This window comes from Pyrgilauda ruficollis, unplaced genomic scaffold (genome assembly GCF_017590135.1).
Source record: "Pyrgilauda ruficollis isolate IOZ18807 unplaced genomic scaffold, ASM1759013v1 scaffold56, whole genome shotgun sequence".
Taxonomy (NCBI): Eukaryota; Metazoa; Chordata; class Aves; order Passeriformes; family Passeridae; genus Pyrgilauda; species Pyrgilauda ruficollis.
Genome location: NW_024527266.1, coordinates 3,102,824 through 3,124,359, shown reverse-complemented (window position 1 = coordinate 3,124,359; position 21,536 = coordinate 3,102,824). Strand labels below are relative to the sequence as shown.

At 51.0% G+C, this 21,536-nt stretch overlaps 3 protein-coding genes across 3 annotated transcripts; 2 read left to right on the top strand and 1 right to left on the bottom strand.

The window, feature by feature from the left end:
* The first annotated feature begins 444 nt into the window (after positions 1-444).
* Positions 445-10,737, top strand: SOX10 (SRY-box transcription factor 10). The gene is made up of 4 exons (XM_041481755.1): positions 445-561; positions 1,739-2,195; positions 7,696-7,961; positions 8,359-10,737. The coding sequence occupies exons 2-4, from the start codon at positions 1,786-1,788 to the stop codon at positions 9,072-9,074; spliced, it is 1,392 nt and encodes a 463-aa protein (XP_041337689.1). The 5' UTR covers positions 445-561; positions 1,739-1,785; the 3' UTR covers positions 9,075-10,737.
* Positions 10,738-13,860: 3,123 nt separating this feature from the next.
* On the bottom strand, positions 13,861-17,754 carry POLR2F (RNA polymerase II, I and III subunit F). The gene is made up of 5 exons (XM_041481530.1): positions 17,676-17,754; positions 17,488-17,557; positions 17,231-17,361; positions 15,680-15,751; positions 13,861-14,086 (listed from the first exon to the last, which is right to left on the bottom strand). The coding sequence occupies exons 1-5, from the start codon at positions 17,693-17,695 to the stop codon at positions 13,996-13,998; spliced, it is 384 nt and encodes a 127-aa protein (XP_041337464.1). The 5' UTR covers positions 17,696-17,754; the 3' UTR covers positions 13,861-13,995.
* Positions 17,732-21,214, top strand: CUNH22orf23 (chromosome unknown C22orf23 homolog). Its single transcript, XM_041481526.1, has 6 exons — positions 17,732-17,941; positions 18,198-18,260; positions 18,626-18,802; positions 19,257-19,391; positions 20,531-20,631; positions 20,926-21,214. Exons 1-6 carry the CDS (start codon positions 17,851-17,853, stop codon positions 21,028-21,030), a joined length of 672 nt encoding a protein of 223 aa, XP_041337460.1. The 5' UTR covers positions 17,732-17,850; the 3' UTR covers positions 21,031-21,214.
* Positions 21,215-21,536: the final 322 nt, after the last annotated feature.

Sequence of the window (21,536 nt, the reverse complement as noted above, 5' to 3'; positions counted from 1 at the left end):
TCATTTAGTACATGGGGAGTGCTAGATCCTTCAGGAGTAACCATGATATCAGGGAGAAGGAGGGGGACCCCCATCCTGAGGATGCACACCCTTCTCCCCAAACCACCCATACCCCTTCCAGCATCCCACCACCCCAGCCTGCCAGGGCTGAATCCTCCAGCACCATCTCTGGGGTGGCCATGCCACTGAGAGCAGGAATGCCAGCAATTCTCATGAAGAAGCTGGCACCATGGAAAACAGGGAACGTACTGGTGGCTGAGGTGGGGTGGGGGGCTGCCTGTGTCCCCTCCCCGCCGTCCCTGGCCGACTGTTTTCTGGCTCTGAGGAGTGCTTGGCTCCACCTTCCGCCCTTCCCTCCCCCGGTGCTAAGCAGCAAAGCCAGCTAGAGACATCCAGCCGGGGTATTAGTAAAAACCAAGCCTCCCTCCAGGAATGGCACTCGCTTGAGAGCCTCCCTGTGCTGCGCGCCCCGACACCGCTGGGGCTGGGAGAGAGAACAGGGCGGCTATTGGGATACAAATACAGCCCTCGCAGGATTTGCCCGGCACACCGGCCAGCAATGTAAGTTTTCCTACCTGAGCTCGCTTGCACACGCGCACACTTTCAATCGCGCTTTTTTCCCCTCTACTTTCTCTTACTTTTTTCATTTCCCAAAACAGAGTCTGTGTTGCCCTCTAAAACTGGAGGGACAGCAGCTCTTGCTATGCACTGGCTTTTTTTTCCAGTTAAGCCAGAGGCACACTTTTCCATCACTTTTTTTTTTAAATTTCTTTCTTCTTCCACTTTTTTTTTTTTTCTCAATTTCTAGATGGGGAGGATAGAGAGGCCTTTATTTTTAGTGTTTCTTTCTCTTAGGGGGGAACTGCTGCACAGTAGTGGGGACTTTTAGAGGTGACTGCAGACAGAAGGAGAAAGGCGGAATGTGTGGGACAGGCAACCCAAAGCTATGGCTTATCTCAAAGTTAAACTTGGTTGTGTTTTTGTCTGGATATATATAGATATAGATACAGATACATGAATGTGAGTATGCATATGCATACACACACATACACTGGAGTGTGTGTGTGGATGAAGTGTAGATGTATTTTAAACCTTTGGTTTATCAGCTGTGAGAGGAGAGTGAGGGATGAGATGTCCCCGCAGAAGCACTTCCTCACAGCTGGGATCAGGGTCTCTGGGTGTGCATCCCGGGCCTGGGCTGGTTCTCTGCATGGTGGTGTCACCCACTCAGGTTCCCTGGCACCTGGGGTATCAGTCCCTTCTGGCTTATAGACTGCCGGTGCCTCCCCTCCCATGCCTCCCCCAGACATTTCAGTGCATGTCTTTGAAATAAAGGGGCACTTCCCCACACAAGTTTGGTGGCCCTCCTCCACATTCCACTCCTCTGTGGGGTGCTGTGCCCAGGCAGAATGGTACAGGTCTCTCTCCTTTGAGGCCCCCAACCTTCATTATCCCTCTTGCTGCAGGCCCTTCCTCACATGTCAGCTCCACACAATTGCAGAGATAGGGAGCAATATCCCAATTAATCAGGGGCTCCGGCCCATCCCCACCCCCACTGATCACGGGTTCTGTGGTGTGCACGGCAATTGCGTTGCTTGTGCTTTAATTGAGCAGCCCCTGTCTCGTGGTCAGTTCTTCAGAGATCTTGGCGTCCCTTTCAGATTTGGTGGCTGCTTCTCATTTTCTTTCTTTCCCCCCTTTTTTCGTTTGTTTTTGTCTTCCTCCCTTCCCTCCCCAGTGAGAAGAAGGGCAGCAAGAAGGAAGAGGGAAAGCTTGAGAGCAACGATGGCTGATGACCAAGACCTTTCGGAGGTGGAGATGAGCCCAGTGGGCTCTGAAGATCACCACTGCCTCTCCCCAGGACCCTCCATGGCATCAGACAACTCCCCACACCTCACTGGCTCTGGGAATGGGGAGATGGGGAAGGTGAAGAAGGAACAGCAAGACTCGGAGGTGGATGATGACAAGTTCCCGGTGTGCATCCGCGAGGCAGTCAGCCAGGTGCTGAGCGGCTACGACTGGACCCTGGTTCCCATGCCCGTCCGGGTCAATGGAAGTAACAAGAGCAAACCCCATGTCAAGCGGCCCATGAATGCCTTCATGGTCTGGGCACAGGCTGCCCGGAGGAAACTGGCTGACCAGTACCCGCACCTGCACAATGCCGAGCTCAGTAAGACCTTGGGGAAGCTCTGGAGGTAAGAGAGAGTGGTGGAATGTAGGGTGTCTGGAGGTGTCCTCTAGAGGACTGTGTGGTCATGTGGAAGGATGGAGACTCAGCAGGATGGAAGGGGTGTCCCTGGAGGGGATTTCTGTACAGTGAGCTCCCTCACAGGAGGCACAGTTGTTGTCCAGAGCAAGAGTGGTTGTTGGATGTAGTGAAGGCTTCCTCAGCAGAGCTCACCTCTGTCCTGGGCAGCAGCCCTTTCCATGTGTTTCCTACTAAGTTTCCCTATTGTTCCTGATGAGGACACTCTCCTTCGGGTCCTCCCTGCCTGACTGCCTGGGGAGATCTTGTTTTCTTGGCTCACCCTCCCTGTAGGGCTCAGTTGTGCACTAGCAGTAGACTGGCTGAGCTCAAGACTTAAGAGTTAAGTCACAGGTGGCTGCCTCAAGCCTGTCTGAACTCAGATCCCAGCACTAACAGGGTTGCTTTTCCAGGCAGTGCCACAAAGCAAGAGGGATTTACAGCTGAGAAGGAAGGTCAAGGGAAAGGAGACAGGCGGTCAGAGCCCCACAGCCATCCTTCCCAGGATGGTCCCACTTTTGGCAGGCTATGCAGGTGCAGTGAGATGGACAAGGAGAGACACAGGTAGAAATAGGGGCTGAGGCTTAGCAGAGAGGAAGAGACCTGCAAGAGTCCCAGCCTTAGCAGGCTCTCTTGGAATATGCTGGCTCAAACAAACTCCATCTTCCTTTGCACACAGATGGATGCCCTCTCTTCTCACTAGCGCACATATACTTGTCCTTTGGCACCACCAGTTTGTGCACCTATTTTCACTCCGTGCAGATCCTGGGTCCTTTGAGTAGCCTCCCCTCCTTCCTCCAGCAGATCCATAGGCTGCCCTCATCGAGTGCAGCCAGGCCATGGGTGTGCAGAGAGCCATTGTGCCGAAGCCAAACATGTCAGGCTGGCTGTGCCGCATCCTTCCCGTCAGACGCTCTCTGCTGATAACCCCATTGACCTGTTACTTTCTGCCACAAGTCCCCAGCACAGTCCCCTGCCTCATGCCAATCAAGGCAAAACAAGGCTCATGCAAACAGCCCTCTCATTCTCACACCCTGACAACATTTCATAGAGGAAGCCCTCAGTTTTGGGTGAGCCAAGACACATTTTTTGAAGCAGAAGCTTCAAAACACACTCTCTATAGCAGGTATTCATTCCCAGCTTCAAACAGCCTAGCTCGCATGGAACCAACCCCTTGGGCATTAGATTCTCCCTCTGCTATGTCAGCCTGTTTACCGTGACTCCTGAGTGTCTAATGTACCCTGAGCAAAGGGATTTCTTTGGGAAGTCAAAGGCAGAGCATTGATTGTGAATGTCTCATCTGATCTTCTTTCCTGCTTGGATCTCCTCTGCCTTCCCTTTACCAGCACTTGCGTTCACCTGGGACTCTGCTGCCAGCCTCTGTATTGTGAAGCTGTGTTGAAAAGGGGGTGTGGGGGGGGGACCTACCCTTTTTGTTCCTGAAATGTTGATTTCAAGATATCATTCCTTTACTGCAAAATTTTGCCAGATTTTAGAGCAATGATGTCTCCCTCCATGCATTGCATTTTCCTTGAAAATGTAGCAGAGCAGTGAAACCTCCACAGAAATTGCATTCAGAGCGCAGGGAGACAGAGCTCCCAGCCCACAGCCACAGTCATGCACCCAAATGCCTCCCTGCTCCCAGGACATGGCTCCCGCTGCTGGCCACACGGGACTCAGAGCAGCAGGACACTGCTGCCAGACAATGGTCAAGGTCCCTGTGCGTTTCTTAGGGCACAATACAGCCAGGAAGCTTTGCTCAGGTGAGAAGCTTGTGGCATCAGGCCTGGGGTCGTTGTAAGCTGCTGAGTTTGCCACCTGGGTGCTTCTTTCGAACGTCTCCTCTCCCAGTGCATGCTGAGGATCTCCAAGCTGTGCCAGCCCCTACGGAGATCACACAACACAGCAAGCTGGGTTATGGGTACAGTCAGTATCTGGCCCCAAGCGTGTGTACTTCTGTGAGGCTGGGGGGAAATATCAACCACAAAACTCCAGGGGAGGTGGCCCAAAGGTTACCAGGATAGTAGCCCAGAGCCTTGCCTTCCAGCCATGGTATGGCTGGGCTTCTTCTGCTGAAGTTTCCACTGCCTTATCTACACTGTCTCCCAGGTATAGCTCCTACACATGAGTACAGCTGCAAGCAGACAGGATTTTTTCTGGATGGCTTAGCCTCAAACTTTGGATGAATGTCCTTGCAAAGGCGGCCACCTAAACCCTACTGCCATGGCTTGTTGCTTTGGAAAATGTTGGCTGTTCTGGGCTTATACAGATAAAGGGTGGGTTAGAAGCAAAGGCTGGTAACCACAGGGACTCCCTGCAGACCACCATTAAACCAAGCACATCCCCAGCAATCGGCAGTGGGTGGGGATGGAAAAGGATGGAAATCTTGAGGGGCACCTGCAAAATAGGATACAACAGCACATGATTTTTTTTAAGCCCAGAATTTGCACCGCCATGTCCTCTACAGGCACCAGCCTTCATTGGAAGGGACTGCAGGATATGCCCTGATGACCACGTTACCTGCCTGACCCCAACCACCGTGCCAGGGGGCTTATGGCCCCATCCACCTTCCCCAAACTGTACCCACTTATGGTGTGTGATGGGTGCCAACAACAAATGGGACATACCAAAACAGAAGGGAGAGTTTTTGTGCTTGACAGTTACGAAATCTATCCTTGAATGCTTTCCTTTCCCAGGGTGGGACAGGGAGCAGCTCTCAAATGGAGGCTGGCTGCTGAAAATGTCAGCATGACTCCCAGCCAAGATGCCAGCCAGCACCACCTCCAGGGCTGAAAACAAGGGAGGCACGGGAAGAAGGGGAGGAAGGCTTGGTAGGGAGGAGCAAGGGGCCCCGATGGAGGGATCTCTGCATGAGGGTGGCAACACCCAGGGAATTGGTTCATGCCCACAAAATCTAGGGCCATGGACATGTAGGAGGGCTGCCTTCTGCTCCCAGCCAGCTCTTGCCTTGCACCAGCCCCAGTGCCCAAGCCCATCACCACACTGACTCATTGGCAGCTGAGCCCCAGGCAGGGTCAGGCCTCTGGCTGCTGAGCCAGGTGCCTGGCACACGGAGCGGTGCCATGCCAGGTGGCAGAAGGGGAGGCTCTGAGAGGCCAGCAGGAAGGCTTTAGCCCTTTTTTCTCCTCCCAGAGCGCGGCGCTGGGTGCTTGCCCCTCTCCCCTCGGCTCAGGGGTGAGCATTTGGTGTCAGGCTTGGATAAGCCCCATGAAGGGCTTTGCTCTGTGATCCGTAACTTCTCTGCCCGTGCGAGATTCTTTTGCATTATGGCCTGGAAAGCGTGGGGGGCAGGAGGGGGAGGGCAGGAAGCAAGTGAAATCCAAATCCCCCCAAATCTCCTGGCCTTTGCCTGCTCGCACCAGTTTCACTTTGCTAAAGCTGATTTGAATTCTGATCCCAGTGGGAGGGAGGAGGGAGCAGGCAGCCTTGGAGAGAAGGCAAAGATGTGGGGAGTGGACTTGCCTTTGTCCTGTTGGTGGCACTACCCACGGGCTGCTGTCAAGGGGAGAGGAGATAAGGCACTTCAGCATGGCTCAGAGGGCAGGGATCTGACACCTGTGTAGCCTCCAATGGCTCTGTTTCACAGCATCCACAAGACAGATCTCAGAGGCTGAGATTTGCAGGTTTTGCCTCTATTCTCCATATCCCACGTTCTGTAAGGACGAAGGTTTTGCCAAGGCAAAGTTGCTCCCAGTCCACAAGGCCTGTGAGGGCTGACCCTTAGAGGGCCATCTGGAGCAGCACAGGCTGAGGGATTAGAACCCTCTGGGACTTGTGAGCGTGGCATACAGTGGTGGGAGGGAGACAGGAAAGCTGGTGTTGGATTCATGGTGGCTCAGTTGCTTTAATCTCCAGGATTAAAGCAGTGGAGGAATGTGGTGTGTGGCCACAACCCGCTCAGGCTGACTGGAGTGAACCCAGGTCAGCACCATGCCACACACCTTCCATCTACCAGCAGAGGCGAGGCACAAGGTGTAGGGGGGAAGGGGGCATTTAGGGACCAAGCCATTACTTGCTGGTGACCTCTCTGATCACCCACCAGATTTACCCGTGTATTTCTTGAGCCATACCTCCTCTTCATCTTCAGTTTTTCAGGTCAGTTCAGGCCTTTATATCTTCCCCAGAGCCTACAGCTAAACAGAATTGGTCACATTTTAGTGCTAAGGGCTTCGGGGGTACCAAGGAGCTGGCACAGTCCCATCCTCATGTAGTTCTTTTGCTGGGGAGAAAAAGGTGGGGACATAACATAAATGGAACTTTTTTTTTTTCCTGTTTGTGAGCCCTACCATTCATAATAGCTGTTTTGAGTTCCCAGTCGTGAGAAGATCGGTCCCTTCTGAGAGCACTGGTTTTTGGTTGGAGACAGGGTGACCTTGAGTCACAAGAATATGAGAAGGAAAATCATAATATGAAATTGAAGTGCTTCCAGCTGAAATGCTGCAAAAGGCTTGAGCAATGATTCTGATCTTATCTTCAAGTGCTCTGAGGCATCCTGCCTGTGCATTTCACCATTTCCTCAGAGAGCCTTAACTAGAGCAGCCCATGATCTGGCAGGAATACAGACAAGGAGCTTACATTTCTGCAGTGCCTTTCATCCAGAGACCAAGGCTCATCTACTTCTACAAAGCCAGCAAAAGAGCAGCTAAATTTTTTACAACTTGGCAAAGTTCAAGGAAGGGCTTTGTGCTTCAGTCTTTTGCATTATCCATGTCTGAGGTGAGCAGGAGCTCCAGGAATAGTAGAATACACAGTGTCTAGCTCTTACAAATTTTCTTTCTGCTAGGGTTTCTAGCCCTTTCCAAGCTTCCAAAATCCCTTTTAGAATACTGCAAAATGACTAAAGGTTGCTTTACATGGTTCCTGTGGAGCCAATATCAATTGCTGCTATTGGTGCTCCATACAGCCTCAAACTAGGATAAAAGCCTGTAGAAGTGGAGAGGTTAACCTGGAACAAATACAGTCTGGGGAAGTGCAAGAGACACAGGGCAGGCAGCACTACAGGTGGTACACTACCTTTGTCCAAAGGACAATTGCAACTGCCCTTAATTTGCCCAAAGTTTTTAAAAGTAGCTCATCCACCCTTATTTCATACAGCTGCAAAAGGCTGCACTTCTCCCTTTGGCAATGGAAGAGAGGTTAAGTTGAACTTACTGAGGCGAGAAGCATCACACAGGTGGGGAAGGGAGACCCAGCACTGGCACCAACCAGTGACAGAGCTTAATGACTAAGGAGAAGAAGGAACACATTGCTGTCTCCATGGAAACACTCCAAGTTCTTCCTATTGTTTTGGGAAGTACCCTCCATGGGGCAACATCCTGGCATTTGGATTTACACACCCTGTTCCACAATACCGAGCATAGGTGGTTTTTTCTGATGCACCAGCCCCACTCCTTTCCCTCTTCTCTTCTTTACCACCTTGGTCTCTGCAGGTTATTGAACGAAAGCGACAAGCGGCCCTTTATCGAAGAGGCGGAGCGGCTGAGGATGCAGCACAAGAAGGACCATCCTGATTACAAGTACCAGCCCCGCCGGCGGAAAAATGGCAAGGCCACACAGGGCGAGGGTGAAGGCCAGGTAGAAGGGGAGGCTGGTGGGGCTGCTGCCATCCAGGCCCACTACAAGAATGCCCACCTGGATCACAGGCATCCCGGCGAAGGGTCGCCCATGTCCGACGGTCACCCGGAACACTCCTCAGGTGAGTCTGGGGTCCCAGTGAATCTCTTGACAGACTACAGCCAAGTCAGAGGCCCAAAAAAGACAAGTCATCATGGTGAAAGCCTCAGTGATGGGGCTCACACCTTACTCATGACCTAGCAGACTGCTGGTGTCAGCAGTACAGGGACAAGCCTGAGTTTCAGAGGCATTTGTGTTCCTCTAGTCAGGCAAGGTAACGTTGCACCCACCCTTTTTTCCACAAGATGATACAAAGAGATTTGGTTTTGTCTATTTCTTTCTCCCTCCACCAAAGCCTCCAGCTAGACAGCTGCTGGCATACTGGGAAGAACAGAGATGGGTTGCATATAGAGCAAGTCATAAAGCTGTAAATCACCTCTTCTCTCTTTTTCCTTTTCAAAATATTCTTCACATTGCAGGTCAGAGCCATGGGCCCCCCACACCTCCTACCACCCCTAAGACTGAGATGCAGGCAGGCAAAGCCGATTCCAAAAGAGAAGGGCGTTCCCTGGGGGAAGGGGGAAAGCCACACATTGACTTTGGAAACGTGGACATTGGGGAGATCAGCCATGAGGTGATGTCCAACATGGAGACCTTTGATGTCAATGAATTCGATCAGTACCTGCCGCCCAACGGACACGCCGGCCACCCAGGCCATGTCGGGGGCTATGCGGCAGCGGCTGCTGCTGGCTATGGCCTCGGGAGCGCCCTGGCTGCAGCCAGCGGACACTCTGCCTGGATCTCCAAGCAGCATGGAGTCTCCTTGTCCACTGCCACCTCACCGGTGGTGGACTCAAAGGCCCAGGTGAAAACGGAGGGGTCCACCCCTGGAAGCCATTACACCGACCAGCCCTCCACTTCCCAGATTGCTTACACATCCTTGAGTCTGCCCCACTACGGCTCGGCCTTCCCCTCTATCTCCAGGCCACAGTTTGACTACCCGGACCACCAGCCCTCAGGACCCTACTACAGCCATTCCACCCAAGCCTCTGGCCTCTACTCTGCCTTCTCCTATATGGGACCTTCCCAACGTCCCCTTTACACTGCCATCTCTGACCCTGCACCCTCCGTGCCACAGTCCCATAGCCCCACACATTGGGAACAGCCCGTGTACACAACTCTCTCCAGACCGTAGGGAATGGGGAACAGTGACCAAAGCAGCGACGGAAAGGCTCCAAAGAACCAGCGCAGGCAGAAGAGCCTCCGAACTCCAAGGTCACTCAGTGCCATCCAGCCACCAGAACCCACCAAGCATACAGAAGTGCCTTTCCTGATCCCAGCTCTTGCTGGCACACCCACCTAGAGGAAGGTTTATCGTCCTTTCCAATCACCCTTTACCAATTTCACACAGGCCACATGACTGGCTTGCAATGCCTTACTGGCCTTCTAGATGAGGAGGATTCTAGACATGGAGTGACTGGTCTGTGGTGGGTTTTGTTGTGCGCACCCTGGACTGTACGATGAGAGAGACTGTCCTTTCCTTCCCCTCCCACACTGCTCCAGGGACTTTGCAAGTGTTTCCAACAGGCCGCAATGGCCAACACTTTGTCACCTGCTGCAGATATGTCACGGGAGGAGCAGTAGGGAGGATGGCATGGCCGGCTTCCTTGCAATCAGCGTCGTGCAGCAGTCCTGCCTAAGATTCACACATGCATGAATCTTGAACCCCTTGGAAGACCAACCTATGCTTGCTTCCCTGCCGATTTCCACAGCTACACCCTAGCTTTTCTCCCCACCTCTCCCCACCATCCTGTCTTTGTTTAATCCCACACTCTTCCCAGCATGGAGATTTGAAGGCTTGCCTGAACAGTACATGGGATTTGGGAACAGCATGGTCAGCCTTAGCATTACTTGTATCACAGCCTGTGTGCACACACGTGTTCATGTATGAAGGCAGAGGAGAGGTGGGGAAGGACCAATGAATCCTTATGGTGCTATGGGTGAATCCTCCTTTTTTAAGATTACTCTGTATCATTCATTTATGTCTGGCATTTCTGGCCTCCCAGTCTCTTCAGAACCCCAAACAACCTCTGAGCAAACTTGGTCCTTGCTCTTCCATGTCTGATGGTGCATGCATGAAATGAAGAGGCACCAAGAAAGCTACGATGCACTTGCCAACACGCTGAGTTGATTCCAGGACTCTTTGAGCTCCCACTCCAAACCCAGGCTGAACTCATTTGCTCATCGTGTCTCCCAGTCAGCCAACATCTCCCTCCCATCTATGCTGAGAATGGAAAGATACTCCTGTGGCTTTAAGCAAGGTAGATATAGACCCAATCTTGGATGATGAAAGAAGCCTATTTAGGTGCAAAGTGATCTTCTTTGCCTTTGGGTTTCAAATTGGAAGCAGCCATGTCTTAAGAGATCAACCTCTTTTTTCAGCCCAACATCTGAGGACAGTCTGCTTGCTTCTCCTTTGTCACCTCCAGGACTGGGGTGGTTTGTCATGCCAGGGAGTGAACTGGCACAAAAATTGCCGCAGGAAAAAATGATTCCTGACAGCTGATTGCAGAGACATGCTGTGGGACTTTCCAATGCATATTCCAGTCTAGAGACTTTAACCAAATGTGGACTGTGATGGGTGCTGCTGTATCCCTCTGTTGATATGACTGTCAGATGCCCTTCCTGCCTCCCTTAGCTACAGATGACTTATCCTTGTGGTGTCTGAAAAGATCATGTAGAATGTTTGCTCCCTGTACGCATGTAACCTCTTCCAGCCCTGTCCCCTTATTTATGCAAGTAGCACCTTCCTCCCCTACCTCCCTCTCCTCAGTCTCTGTGCCATCCTAGCACCATTAACTCTGCATTAAACATATGGAATAATAAACTTATAAGTTTCATTTTCACATGTCTGGGTTTCTTTGGCCTCTTCCCTGCAAGTCTCTGTTTTTTTACCCCAGTACACGTGTGATGGGTCACACACACCACCACACAGATCCTGTGCACAGCCTTCCTCTGCCTCTCAGGACCAGGACACAGGTACAACTCTGACTGGCTGTCCAGACTCCTTCACGGATATGAAACTCACCTTCTGTCTACATCTCACCTCCAGCCATTTCTTCCACAAGAAAAGCACTAATACTGATTTCTGTTCTTCATCTGAGATAGAGCACATGCAATCAAGAGTACTATTTTGCACATGCTTCACCCAAAAATTTCTTAGTGTGACTGTTAATGCTCTCTAGGACAGAAGTGTGCAGTTTCTCATCTTGGGTCCTCATGAACAGGTAGCAGGTTACATACTTTCAAAAAAAACCTTCCCCACATAGACAAATTTGTGTATTTTGGAAGCAGCCATTAATTTCTCTGTAAAAACTCAACCCCCCACCCTCTTGCCATCCACAAGCAAGAACCTAAACACAAACACTCATACACACAGAGTATATTCCAGAACACATGTATATACTTCCTCACTTGCTGAAGAAGATATTCTATACATAGTCAGGTCCTGGGAAGGTATCTGAACTTGTCTGGAAAGAAAAACGTGTAGCAGGTATCACTCTGCTTGAGAACATCTCTCAAGGCAGAACGATAGGAGCCCATTTACCACAGACATTTCCAACAATTACAAGTTGATTCCAAAGGGCTTCAATGCTGGTGCATGTGAGCAGATGCAGAGTTCCCGTTCACTAAACACTTTATGGGTGAGTAGAGTAAGCAGAACATCTAGGAACTGTGGAATGGTCAAAGCTTTTTAAAAAGCACAGCACTATTGGGTGAAGTTCTGTATAGGGCCAAGAGCATCCACAGCAGGATGGCTTAATTAATCTAATAATAGTGATGCCAGCTAAAGAGTTCTATACAAAATAGGACTGACCATTCTTGGAGGGGAGGAGAAACCTATACCCCAAATTACAGGCTGTGGGAAGAGCCCAGAAAGGCACTGCTGAGCAAATCAGGAGCACAGGTAGGGAGGAAGGGAAGCCATGGTGGAATTAGAGGTATGAAAGCTGATCACAGGGGTGGGAGAGAGAAGTGACACAGCATGGATGAACAGAAGAGTGGGAAAAGAAAGTTCTTAATTTCACATAAGTACTCCAGCTCTTCAAGTAGCAAATTGGGAAAGTGAGTGGGCTCTGCCTCAACCATTTGCCAGTGGAAGGGGATGCCTCTCACAGAGGGGGGTTGTTGCAAGCAAGATGGTACTGGGAATACCACTGGTAACAGAGGGGTTAACCCCTCCTCCTGCAGCCTAGCAGGAGCTGGCCCAGCATCCTTCCCTATCCCTTTAATCGTATCTGATACAGATGCAAGGCTGGGGAGGGGAGTCCGGCGGGGAACAAAGAAGCCATTTAAAAAAAAATAAAAAAAAGGAGAAGAAAACGACCCCGCGCTCCATGGCAGACGCCAAAACGATTGCACAAAGGCACCATTTCAGGGCTGAAATTTCACCGCACCAACGTGATTAAAGGATTCCATGGAGGGTGGGGGGAGAAGGCTGAAGGCCACAGTGCTGCAAATTAACCTTTTCTTGGTGAGGATGGCCTGGACCAGGAAGCATTTGCGTTCTTCACAGTCAACCCCCTCCACGCACCTGCAAACAGCTCCACATCCCCTTTGACCTGCCATTTCACCCAGGAACCCATTCAGCTCTTGCATTATTGCCTCCAAAACCAGCCCTTCCTGTGCACACCAAGAGAGGAAGGACAGACTAGTGCTTTTGCAGGGAACAGTAAGAGAATGACATTCATGGCTGGTTACATGAGCCAAGTTCCCAGGCAGGTGGGTAAAAACTCCCTTTGGGACATGGATGCTCATGTGCAGGCACCGACCACACATACAGCACAGAGAATGATCACTTAATATATAAGCACAAGCCTTAACACAAACTAGTCAGAAATATTCCTTCTGGACCAGAGCACAAAAAAATGTAATATAAGGCAGAAATCACAGGTGAGGTGCACTTTCCTCCTTCTCTTTAAAAATAGAAACCAAAACCTCTGAGAGCTCTTTATAGTAAGATAATTGAGAAAGATATGGTGTGTTCTGCCCAAGCTCAGACCTTCTGCATGCAGAGAAAGAACCTTGAAGTACACAGATCAAGAAACGAAAACTAGGTGAACTGATGAAAATCTGCAGCTGGCTGGAAGCCTTTGCAGATTGTAAGGCATCCACCCAACTCTTGACTCGAGCACATTACCTCCCAGCACATCAGAGGTGAGAGTGCAGGTACCTGAAGAGGACAAATGACTGATCTTTCACCACAATACAGATCAAAGGAACTGCAGTTGTGCCACTGTAAGAATCACCAGGGTATGTTCCACTGAGATGGCTTGTCCATCCCCAGGACCTCAGTTCCACCGTGTGTCAGAGAACAGCTGCACCAGGAGCAAGTGCAACAACAACAACCCACACCTGCCGAGCTGGTGCGACAGCGAGGGGCGGCCGCGCTTCCGGCTGGGGCAGTGCCACTGAAAGGGGATCCCCACTTCTGATAAGCAGCAAGGGAGCAGGGAAACAATAGGTGGCTTGATGAGAGCTGCTCTACGATACTCCTGAGAAGCCCCACAGTCAGCACAGGCCAAAGAGGAAATTGGGGGTTTCCACAGCAACCTGTTCAGGGCACAAAGGCCCAACTGTCTCGGGGGAAGCAATGGAGGTGTCTCAGCACTCCCCTTTTAAGAAGGGACAGTGGTGGAAGGCTGGAGTCTTTCTGAAGCCAAAATACCTGCCAGAGCATTTCTGTACAGCAGGAGTTTAATTGGCTATCAGTCCTATAACCAGGGAGGAGCAGTGCTAGAGGAGGGAGTTACTGCAGACTTTGGCCTAGCTAAAAGATGAGGCCTTCAACAGTGCAAGAAAGCTGAAAAACAGCGTTGCACTTGGCTCCCTAATCTTACATGACACACAGAGAAAAAAATAATACCCAGACTGGTGGAGACAGCTAAGAAAGTCATCTCTCAGACATATAGGACTGAAAGAGTAAATCAGAGGGCAAAAAACGCCAAATACATTTAATTTAAAATAGGGAGATCTAGAATTTATTTACACAAACACTAACCAAAATTAGAAACACCCCTGGAAATGCAAAACCAAAAACAACGGCTTGAATCTGATCAGTCTGTGATAATTAACTCATCCACACCCCAGTCTTCATAGCTCCCATCTGGAAGGTAACGACGGATGATTATGGGGATCTTGCGTGCTCTGAAGGGAAGAGAGAGATGAACAGAAATGTCAGAATCTCCACTGTATCACTTCAGTAGGCGATGGAAGTGAGGTGCTTGGTGGCTTCAATAAGCTCATCAGATGTAACTGAGAGCTGTGCAGCACCAGTGATTTGGTATTATATAGCAAAGCCCCAACAACCTTCCATCATCTGTAGATGCAAAGCACTCAGCACCCTCAGACTATGAACACCAAAGACCTCACAGGCCACTGATGCTCCTGCAGGAACTGAGCCTTGCGGTCTGAACCCACCAAGAGATAACACCAAGCATCTAACCCTGATATAGGGGGAAAATATAAATCAAGGGACTTGAAGAACAAATCCACTTCTTGTTTGACAGAAGGTTTTTCCCCACACAACACTAAAAAGGTGGCAGAATTCTGAGAACTTCCAGGACAAACTGGAATTTATAGAGAAATTTGCATCCTGAGCATCAGTTACATTTTAAGAAGGATACATGAAACAGTGACCATTCAGGTACCAGAACCTGTTACAGCTGGGGTGGAGCACATGCCTGCTAACAGTGCTTCCAATTAGAGAGCAAGAAAATGCTGAATACAATTTAACTTCATGAAAGTAGATTTAAGTCAGCAAAGCTTAATCAGACAGTCTGGAATTCAGCCAGGGCATCAGGTTTTAACTGTATCAGACTTGAAAAGTAACACAACTTCTTTACATTCAGGGAGGTTGTTTTTCCAGTAATAAAGTAACTCCCCGATGCCAAGAATTACAATTGAATTTTGGCACAGAACAGGACACACCACCCTGACTTACTTTCCAGAGCTCACACACAGGCAGTGACCAGAAGCAACTCAGTCTGAGCCTGGAGATCTGACAGGAGCATGACCTCAAGAGCTTTCAGCAATGGCAAAGGGAGCTGTCATAGATAAAAAATCTGCAAGAGCAGCTTCCGTGCACTGAGAAACTGGGGAAGCAGGGGGACAATTTCGTTCAAGGACAGGAACCTAATCAGTAACAGAGTCCAGCTGCTTGAAGGACATCTGCATGTGACCTGGACTGTGCAGGAAAACTGTGGGACAGCAAGGAGCTCTGCTGTGGAAAGGTGGGCCTCCAAGTGGTCGTCCAAAAGCTGCCTCTGCTGCAGTCAGAAAGGATTTATTTACCTTTCTGTAAGCAGGGGAAAGCACAAGAAGCCAAGCATGTAAGGGTGCAGGAAACAAACATTCTCACCAGCCTGACCCTTACTTTAATTTTTGCCAGCACTTCATTTGAGCACAGGTCTGTTCAGATGGCTGCTTCAAAACAATTCAATTTTGGGAATTAAATCAATTCCCGAAAGGTGAGGACCTTGGGATCCCATCACAGAAATAAAGAATATTGGGAATGTGAAGTAGAAGAGGTCCAGAGCACTCCTAATCATCAGCATTTGCAGGAGCAATTATTTTGGGAGGGAGCAGCTGTGGAGAAACTCCCAGGTGAAAAAAGGAAAAGGCAACTGTAGTGCTCACTGTTATTGAGAGAGAACAAGGTTGTCAGAACAAACTGCTAAACACTGGGATGAGGAGAGGACTGCTGGCTTTACGGAAATCAGTACAAAATCTGTGACTTACTTGAGTTCTTTCATGGCAATGAGCAAGGGGTCTGTCTCTCCTTCCAGCTCCACCATCACAGGGGCACACATCCTGGGAAAAACATCAACAGCCACTTGAGCAAAAACACAGAGAGGGAAGAGCTAAACACCTGCCCACCTGTGTCACCTCTACAACAGCCAATAAAGTAGGAGAGTGGAACACCATCCTGGCAGAACTGATTTATCTGTTGTGCACTTCAAGAAGAAAATTCCTCCAGATGGTTACAGACCAAACTTTTACTTCACTGTTCTTCTTGTCCCATCCCTAGGGCTCTGCCAACCAGCTCGTGCTCAAGGACTGCTCAGATCCACACTCTCCTAGTCACCCTCTGCTGTACTTGAACACGTAGAAAGAAATGGTTCTAAAATTAATCCAACGAAAAGGGTGCAATTGCTGTAAAATGAGCAGGCCTCCTACAACTCCAACACATCTCCCACATTCTGACTTACAGCTTCCAGGCCTTGATCAGGACAAGAGAGGGGCTGGATTTACAGGGCATTTCACCTCTCAGAAGAAAAAATGCAGCATTTTGCAAAGGATTGTGAGTACACCCATCCACTGGACAGTGGTGGCACAGAAAGCTCATGTTATGTGTGGGTGAGGCCACGGGAGCTGCTGCTGGCCTGGCTTCAGGACTGCAAGCAGAAGATGCAGGTGAAGCAGAACCAGGGGCCAGAGTGTTTTGGATTCAAGGCTTGGCACGGGCCCATCTCATCTCCCCCCATTTTTCTTGCCTTTCACCAACTGAAAGAACATGCACAAAACACAAAGAACAGCTTGCCTGCCTGTGAGCTTCTAAATGATGCACAAGAGAAGCCTCATTATGAAAATGGATTTAACCAATATGAAACTCAAACCCTTGCCAGTGGCTAACAATCTCTCTCAGAAGGTAGTTCCTCAAAAAGCACAACATTTTTTAATATTTATTACTAAAACAAGTCTAAAAAGGCAAATAGATTAAGAACAGCCAGCCTTGACAGCACCTAAAGTAAGTTCTACATGTTATTGTCTATTACAAATAAGGCCTTACTATTGCAAATACTTTAAAAACCTTACAGCTTCCCACAATGCAACTTCATTTAGAATGAATTTCAGGTTGGTTTCTTCACTCCCAATTCCGACAGCCCTGTGGTATCAACTGAAGCTGATTCGAAGCATCTCTCCCTCCAACACTACCTTTCACAAATCAGTTATGAACTTTCAAGCCCATGCTGGCTCTCTTAGGAAAGACAGAAACCAGAATTGTCTTATCCTATTCCCTAATAATCTTGTCTGTGATCTAGGAAAACTCATCGTGGCTACTAAACGCTCCCTCTTTATGCACAAGTAGCACAGTTTCAGACAAGGAGAGACACAAAGCCTTCAGGTGCAATAAAGAGTCAGCTTCAGGTTGTCCAGGGGGACATAAGCCCAGAAGTCAAGTAAAGGATTCAGAAGGCCTGGGAATTATTAAGGGAAGAGGAAAGCACAAATCAGAGTAAAGGGAGGTGCAGCTGCAGCACTGCTGGGGGCACAGTGGGCAATACTCACGCTATCTGCAGGGCACGAGTGCCCAGGACTCTGGCTCGCTCGTACTTCGTCATGTAGGGGGTCGTGATGCGCTTCTGGTTTGCCTGCTGCCGCTCTCCCGAGGGCAGGATCTCCACGTTCTCCTGTCCCTCCTGGTGGAAACAGACCCGCGCCGCTGCTCAGCCGCACCCGCCACCGAGGCCCCGAGTGGGGGGAGCCGCTGAGGCCTCCCCAGCCACAGCAGCCGCCCAGCCGGGCTGCGGCGGCCCGGCACCCACCTCCTCCGCGTTCTCCAGGTCCTCCAGGCCCTCATCCTCCTCCACATCATCGAAGTCATCCCCGTCAAAACTGCGGGAGAGACACACGCGTCGCACTCGTGCCCAGGCCGCCCCCACCCGACCCGCGACACCGCGCCGAGTCGCGACCCGCCTCCGTCCCTCCGTCCCCTGGGCCGCCCCGCTCTCACTTGTCCTCGTTGTCGGACATGCTGCCCGCCCGGCGCCTCCTCACCCGCACTTCCGGGAGCAACTTCCGGCTGTTGCCGTGACGCTACCGGAAGTTATCCTGCGCCGTTGCCGTGGCGACCGCCGCCGCTTCCCCCGCCCCGCGCTCCCCGTCCCGCCCGGTCGCCGCCGGTCGCGATGGAGGCGGCGGGGACCCCGGGCCGCGGCGGGGTCTCGGCGACGGGCAGGCCGGCCCGGTACAGCACAGGCACGCGGGAGTTAGTGAGAGGTAACGGCGGAGCGGGCCGGGGCCGGGCTCAGCTGCTCGGGGCGCCGGGGTCCCGCTCGCCGTGCCTCGCCCCGAGGCAGAGCGTCCCGCCGCGCTCCGGCAAACGGGCGGGCCCGTCGCTGGTGTCGCCGTCCCGGCTGCAGCCTCCCAAACCCGCATCTTCCCCTTCGGGTTGGGGGTGTGAGGGGAGGTAACCTTAGGGCGGGCTCCCCAGCCCGGCTCTGCTGCCTCCTCAGCGACTCGTTGTGTTTTCCAGGGATGATGGAGGAGCTGCAGATGACGCATTCCCAGAAGCGATACCTGATGGACTACGTGACACGTGAGTGCGGCCCCCTGGCTCTCCTGCCCGCTGCTGTGCTGTGGGGCGGAGCTTGAGCATCTCGGCGTTCGCCCAGAGCCTGCTCGGATGGGCAAGTGCTTTAACCAGGAGCACAGCAGCTGCTGATACAGGGGACAAACGGGGCGAGCTGTCCCCACGGGTCAGCCAGAAAACAGGGCACAACGGTGTGACTTGAACCGCAGTCTGTCACGCCCAATGACCGGGGTGAGACATCTGGGGCACTGGGGTCTTCGCTTGTGATGCTGCTGTAGATCAACAGGTAGATCTGCTGGCAATGGCCCAGAGCCATCCATTCATGCCGTCCCCTCTGCCTGATTTGCTGTTATTTTTGGTTCGTCCCCCAGGAGGAGATGCCCTGCCCCTTCAGAGGTTCCCCCCATCCAGCCAACAGCCAGTGCTTGTTTCCTACCCAGCAGCCTGTCAGCCGTGCAGGCTTCCAGCTAGACCGCTTCTCCGACCTGCCAAGGTCTGCCAGGCAGGAGATGCCTACACCCGAGAGAAATTCAAGCCACAGCCCACACGTAAGTCAGCAAACGTTGCTAATAAATACACGGTGATGCCTGGAGCGTCTCTTCCCCTTCTGTCCCTCCCCTGCCTCAATCCCAGCAGTGGCAGTGTATCTGAATTGCTCCAGTCTGCAAAGACGCTTCAGAAATGGATCTCTGAGGGAGCATCTGCTGGAGCGCTCGCTGACTTCTGCCTGCCAGCTGGGGGTGACAGGCGAAAGGGACCTGCACAGTCCTTGAGTGAGAATGGGGCACTACGTGATTTTCTAGCATATAAGTGTGAACCACACCTCTGATGTTGGTTTGGTGGGCTCTGTACACCCGTGTGGTGCTTGCACACAGTCCAGGGATGGACTGACATTAATGAAACACTTCCTCTGGCACAGTTAGCAGGGAAGCAGTGTGGTCAGGCTCCTCCATGAGGAGACATGCTGATAATAATGGGTTTTTTTTCCTTTGGCATTCACAGGAGATTCGGAAAAGGAGAAGAGAAGACTTCAGAACATCTTAGCATTAGGGAAGGATGAGGTGGAGGACAAGGTGGAGCAGGTGTTTGTTCAGAAAAAGGAAGAGGAGACAGCTGAGCCTGACCGGTTTGAAGAATGTACGTCTGCATGTCCCCAGGAGGGAGGCAGGCAGGAAGCCTGGGAAGCCAGCTCCCTCCTAGGGCTGGGGTGGCAGGCTGTGTTGCCTGTAACCTGAAGCCCATCACAGGAGGAGCCACAAAGGCCAGTTTCCAAGAGAAAGGACTCGCTGCTGTGACACTCTGATCCAGCCATCCTCACAGAGCTTATACTGCTGAGGTTTGCTGGCAGATGGCTCTCTGGGCTGCCCACACAAAATGCACCCTGCTGACAGGGAATAGCCTGGGGATGTGCAGGGATACCTGGGATGCAAGCTCAGGTGCTGTTGGTCCTTTTCCCAGCAAGCATGATTCAACATAGACCAGGTCACTTGATAGCCTGACCACAGTTTGGGCTGTTCCACTCCAGGATCACAGCAGTTATCCTAGCAAAGCTTGAATATCGAGCAAAATTTGAAGCAATGAAAGACTTTGGCCTGCAGTGCATACTGGGATAGCAAAACCCTGCCTAATACCTCTCTCTGTGCTTGAATCTTCAGTGTGTGTGTACAGCCCTGCCAGCCCTTTGCCAGCCAGGTCAGCACAAAGATGGGCATTGCTAGAATAATGTGTACAGAAGGGGTACTCCCTGCTGCAGGGAGCCAGTGCAGCTGATTTTACACGTGCTTGGTAGCCTCCAACACTTGTCACAAGCTGAGTGTTGTCCTTGACACATCTGTGACAGGATTTGGATCAGCTGGCTGCAGGTCTGTGCTGCAAAGCAGCAGCTGATGATCCATGCCTGGTCTTGGATGGTTGCAGTCACTGGGTGATGCATATCAACTAATGAACCTCAACAGCAGGTTCTGTCTCCATCCACAGACTGGTTAAATTGCCCCCAAGCAAAAGAGAATTGTCTACATAAAGAAAACTACAAAACTAGTGTTTCTGGGAGTGGTAAGAAGTTGGGCAGAGGGAACATTTCCCATTATGTAAGGGACTGCTGAGGTATTGTGATGACATGTTGTGCAAGGTGAGTGTTACAGCAGATATCACCCTGCCTTGATGGGACTGCTGTTCAAGCAGAACTAGGAAATTGGGGGTTCAGATCTAGACAGAAAACATGATTTCTTGCCTTTTGGCTGCATGCTGTTTCCATGGTTCTTTCTCTTATCCACCAGTGATGAATGAAATTCAAGAGAGGAGGGAATTCCTGGCAGAGATGGAAGCTCTAGGACAGGCTAAGAAGTATCAAGGGATCGTCCTCACTGAAATCTCACAGGTACGCAAAGGCCTTGGCTGAACAGTGCATGGAGGGAATCCTGTGTGTCAGAGATCATAAAGCAGAGTCTTTTCTGGTATCTGAGCAGGGAAGGGGGCAAAGAGCTGCTTCCCTTCATGGCACAGCTCAGGCGTGAATTTGGGGAATGGGGGATAGCTGTTTTCCAGCTTTCTTTCCATCTCTGCGTGTAATTTAATCAGGGAAACAGAGGTTTTATTCTTGAGGTTGGCAAGAGAAGAAAAAAAAAGTTGCTGGCTTTCTCCCTGCTCAGCTCTCCCCTTTTCTACTTTGCAGAAATTGCATGAGATGAAGATCATTGACAAGAAGAGAAGTGAGGAAATGAGAAATATCATGGCAAAAGCCTTCCCTGGTGGGAACAAATCCAATCTCCAAGACTAGGCCAAGGGCAAAACACAGGTGCAATTTGTTCCCACCTATTCTTCCCAGACTCTGGGCATCGGAAGCTGGTCTGTGTCTGTTTCCAAAGAGGGGGCAGCACCATCTGTTGCCTGAAACTAGAAGGCAGGACCAATTTGTACATACACAGTGACAGAAGTTGTAAAATCCTTCCCACACACTGGATCCCTTCTTGCTCAATAATATTAAAGGCATGAAAACACATAGCAATGGCTCCCAAAACATGACAAAGCAGAACCTTCTTTTTCCTCTGCAGTGCCTCAGCAATCCATCCATAGAAATGTCATTCCTGCCCATGTACCCAGAGGTGGTTGTTTCTCATGACAGCATGATGGTAACACACACTGCCACCACACCTGTAACCTGCTCGCCCCTGGCCCTGTGACTCTGGGAATGTCTCTGGAGGAAATGCAGCTGCACAGCCTTGTGCAATCACAAGCCCTTGGCATTGCTGGAGGTCACTGTGACTGTGACCTGCAGCATCAGCA

Coding starts and splice junctions, on each gene's coding strand:
- SOX10 (XM_041481755.1), top strand. CDS start 1,786: ATGGCTGATGACCAAGACCTTTCGGAGGTGGAGATGAGCCCAGTGGGC. Junction 2,196..7,695: donor ACCTTGGGGAAGCTCTGGAG/GTAAGAGAGAGT, acceptor TGGTCTCTGCAG/GTTATTGAACGAAAGCGACA. Junction 7,962..8,358: donor TCACCCGGAACACTCCTCAG/GTGAGTCTGGGG, acceptor TTCACATTGCAG/GTCAGAGCCATGGGCCCCCC.
- POLR2F (XM_041481530.1), bottom strand. CDS start 17,695: ATGTCCGACAACGAGGACAA. Junction 17,362..17,487: donor ACCTGGAGAACGCGGAGGAG/GTGGGTGCCGGG, acceptor TGTTTCCACCAG/GAGGGACAGGAGAACGTGGA. Junction 15,752..17,230: donor ACTCGTGCCCTGCAGATAGC/GTGAGTATTGCC, acceptor TGTTTTTCCCAG/GATGTGTGCCCCTGTGATGG.
- CUNH22orf23 (XM_041481526.1), top strand. CDS start 17,851: ATGGAGGCGGCGGGGACCCCGGGCCGCGGCGGGGTCTCGGCGACGGGC. Junction 18,803..19,256: donor ATTCAAGCCACAGCCCACAC/GTAAGTCAGCAA, acceptor TGGCATTCACAG/GAGATTCGGAAAAGGAGAAG. Junction 19,392..20,530: donor GCCTGACCGGTTTGAAGAAT/GTACGTCTGCAT, acceptor CTTATCCACCAG/TGATGAATGAAATTCAAGAG.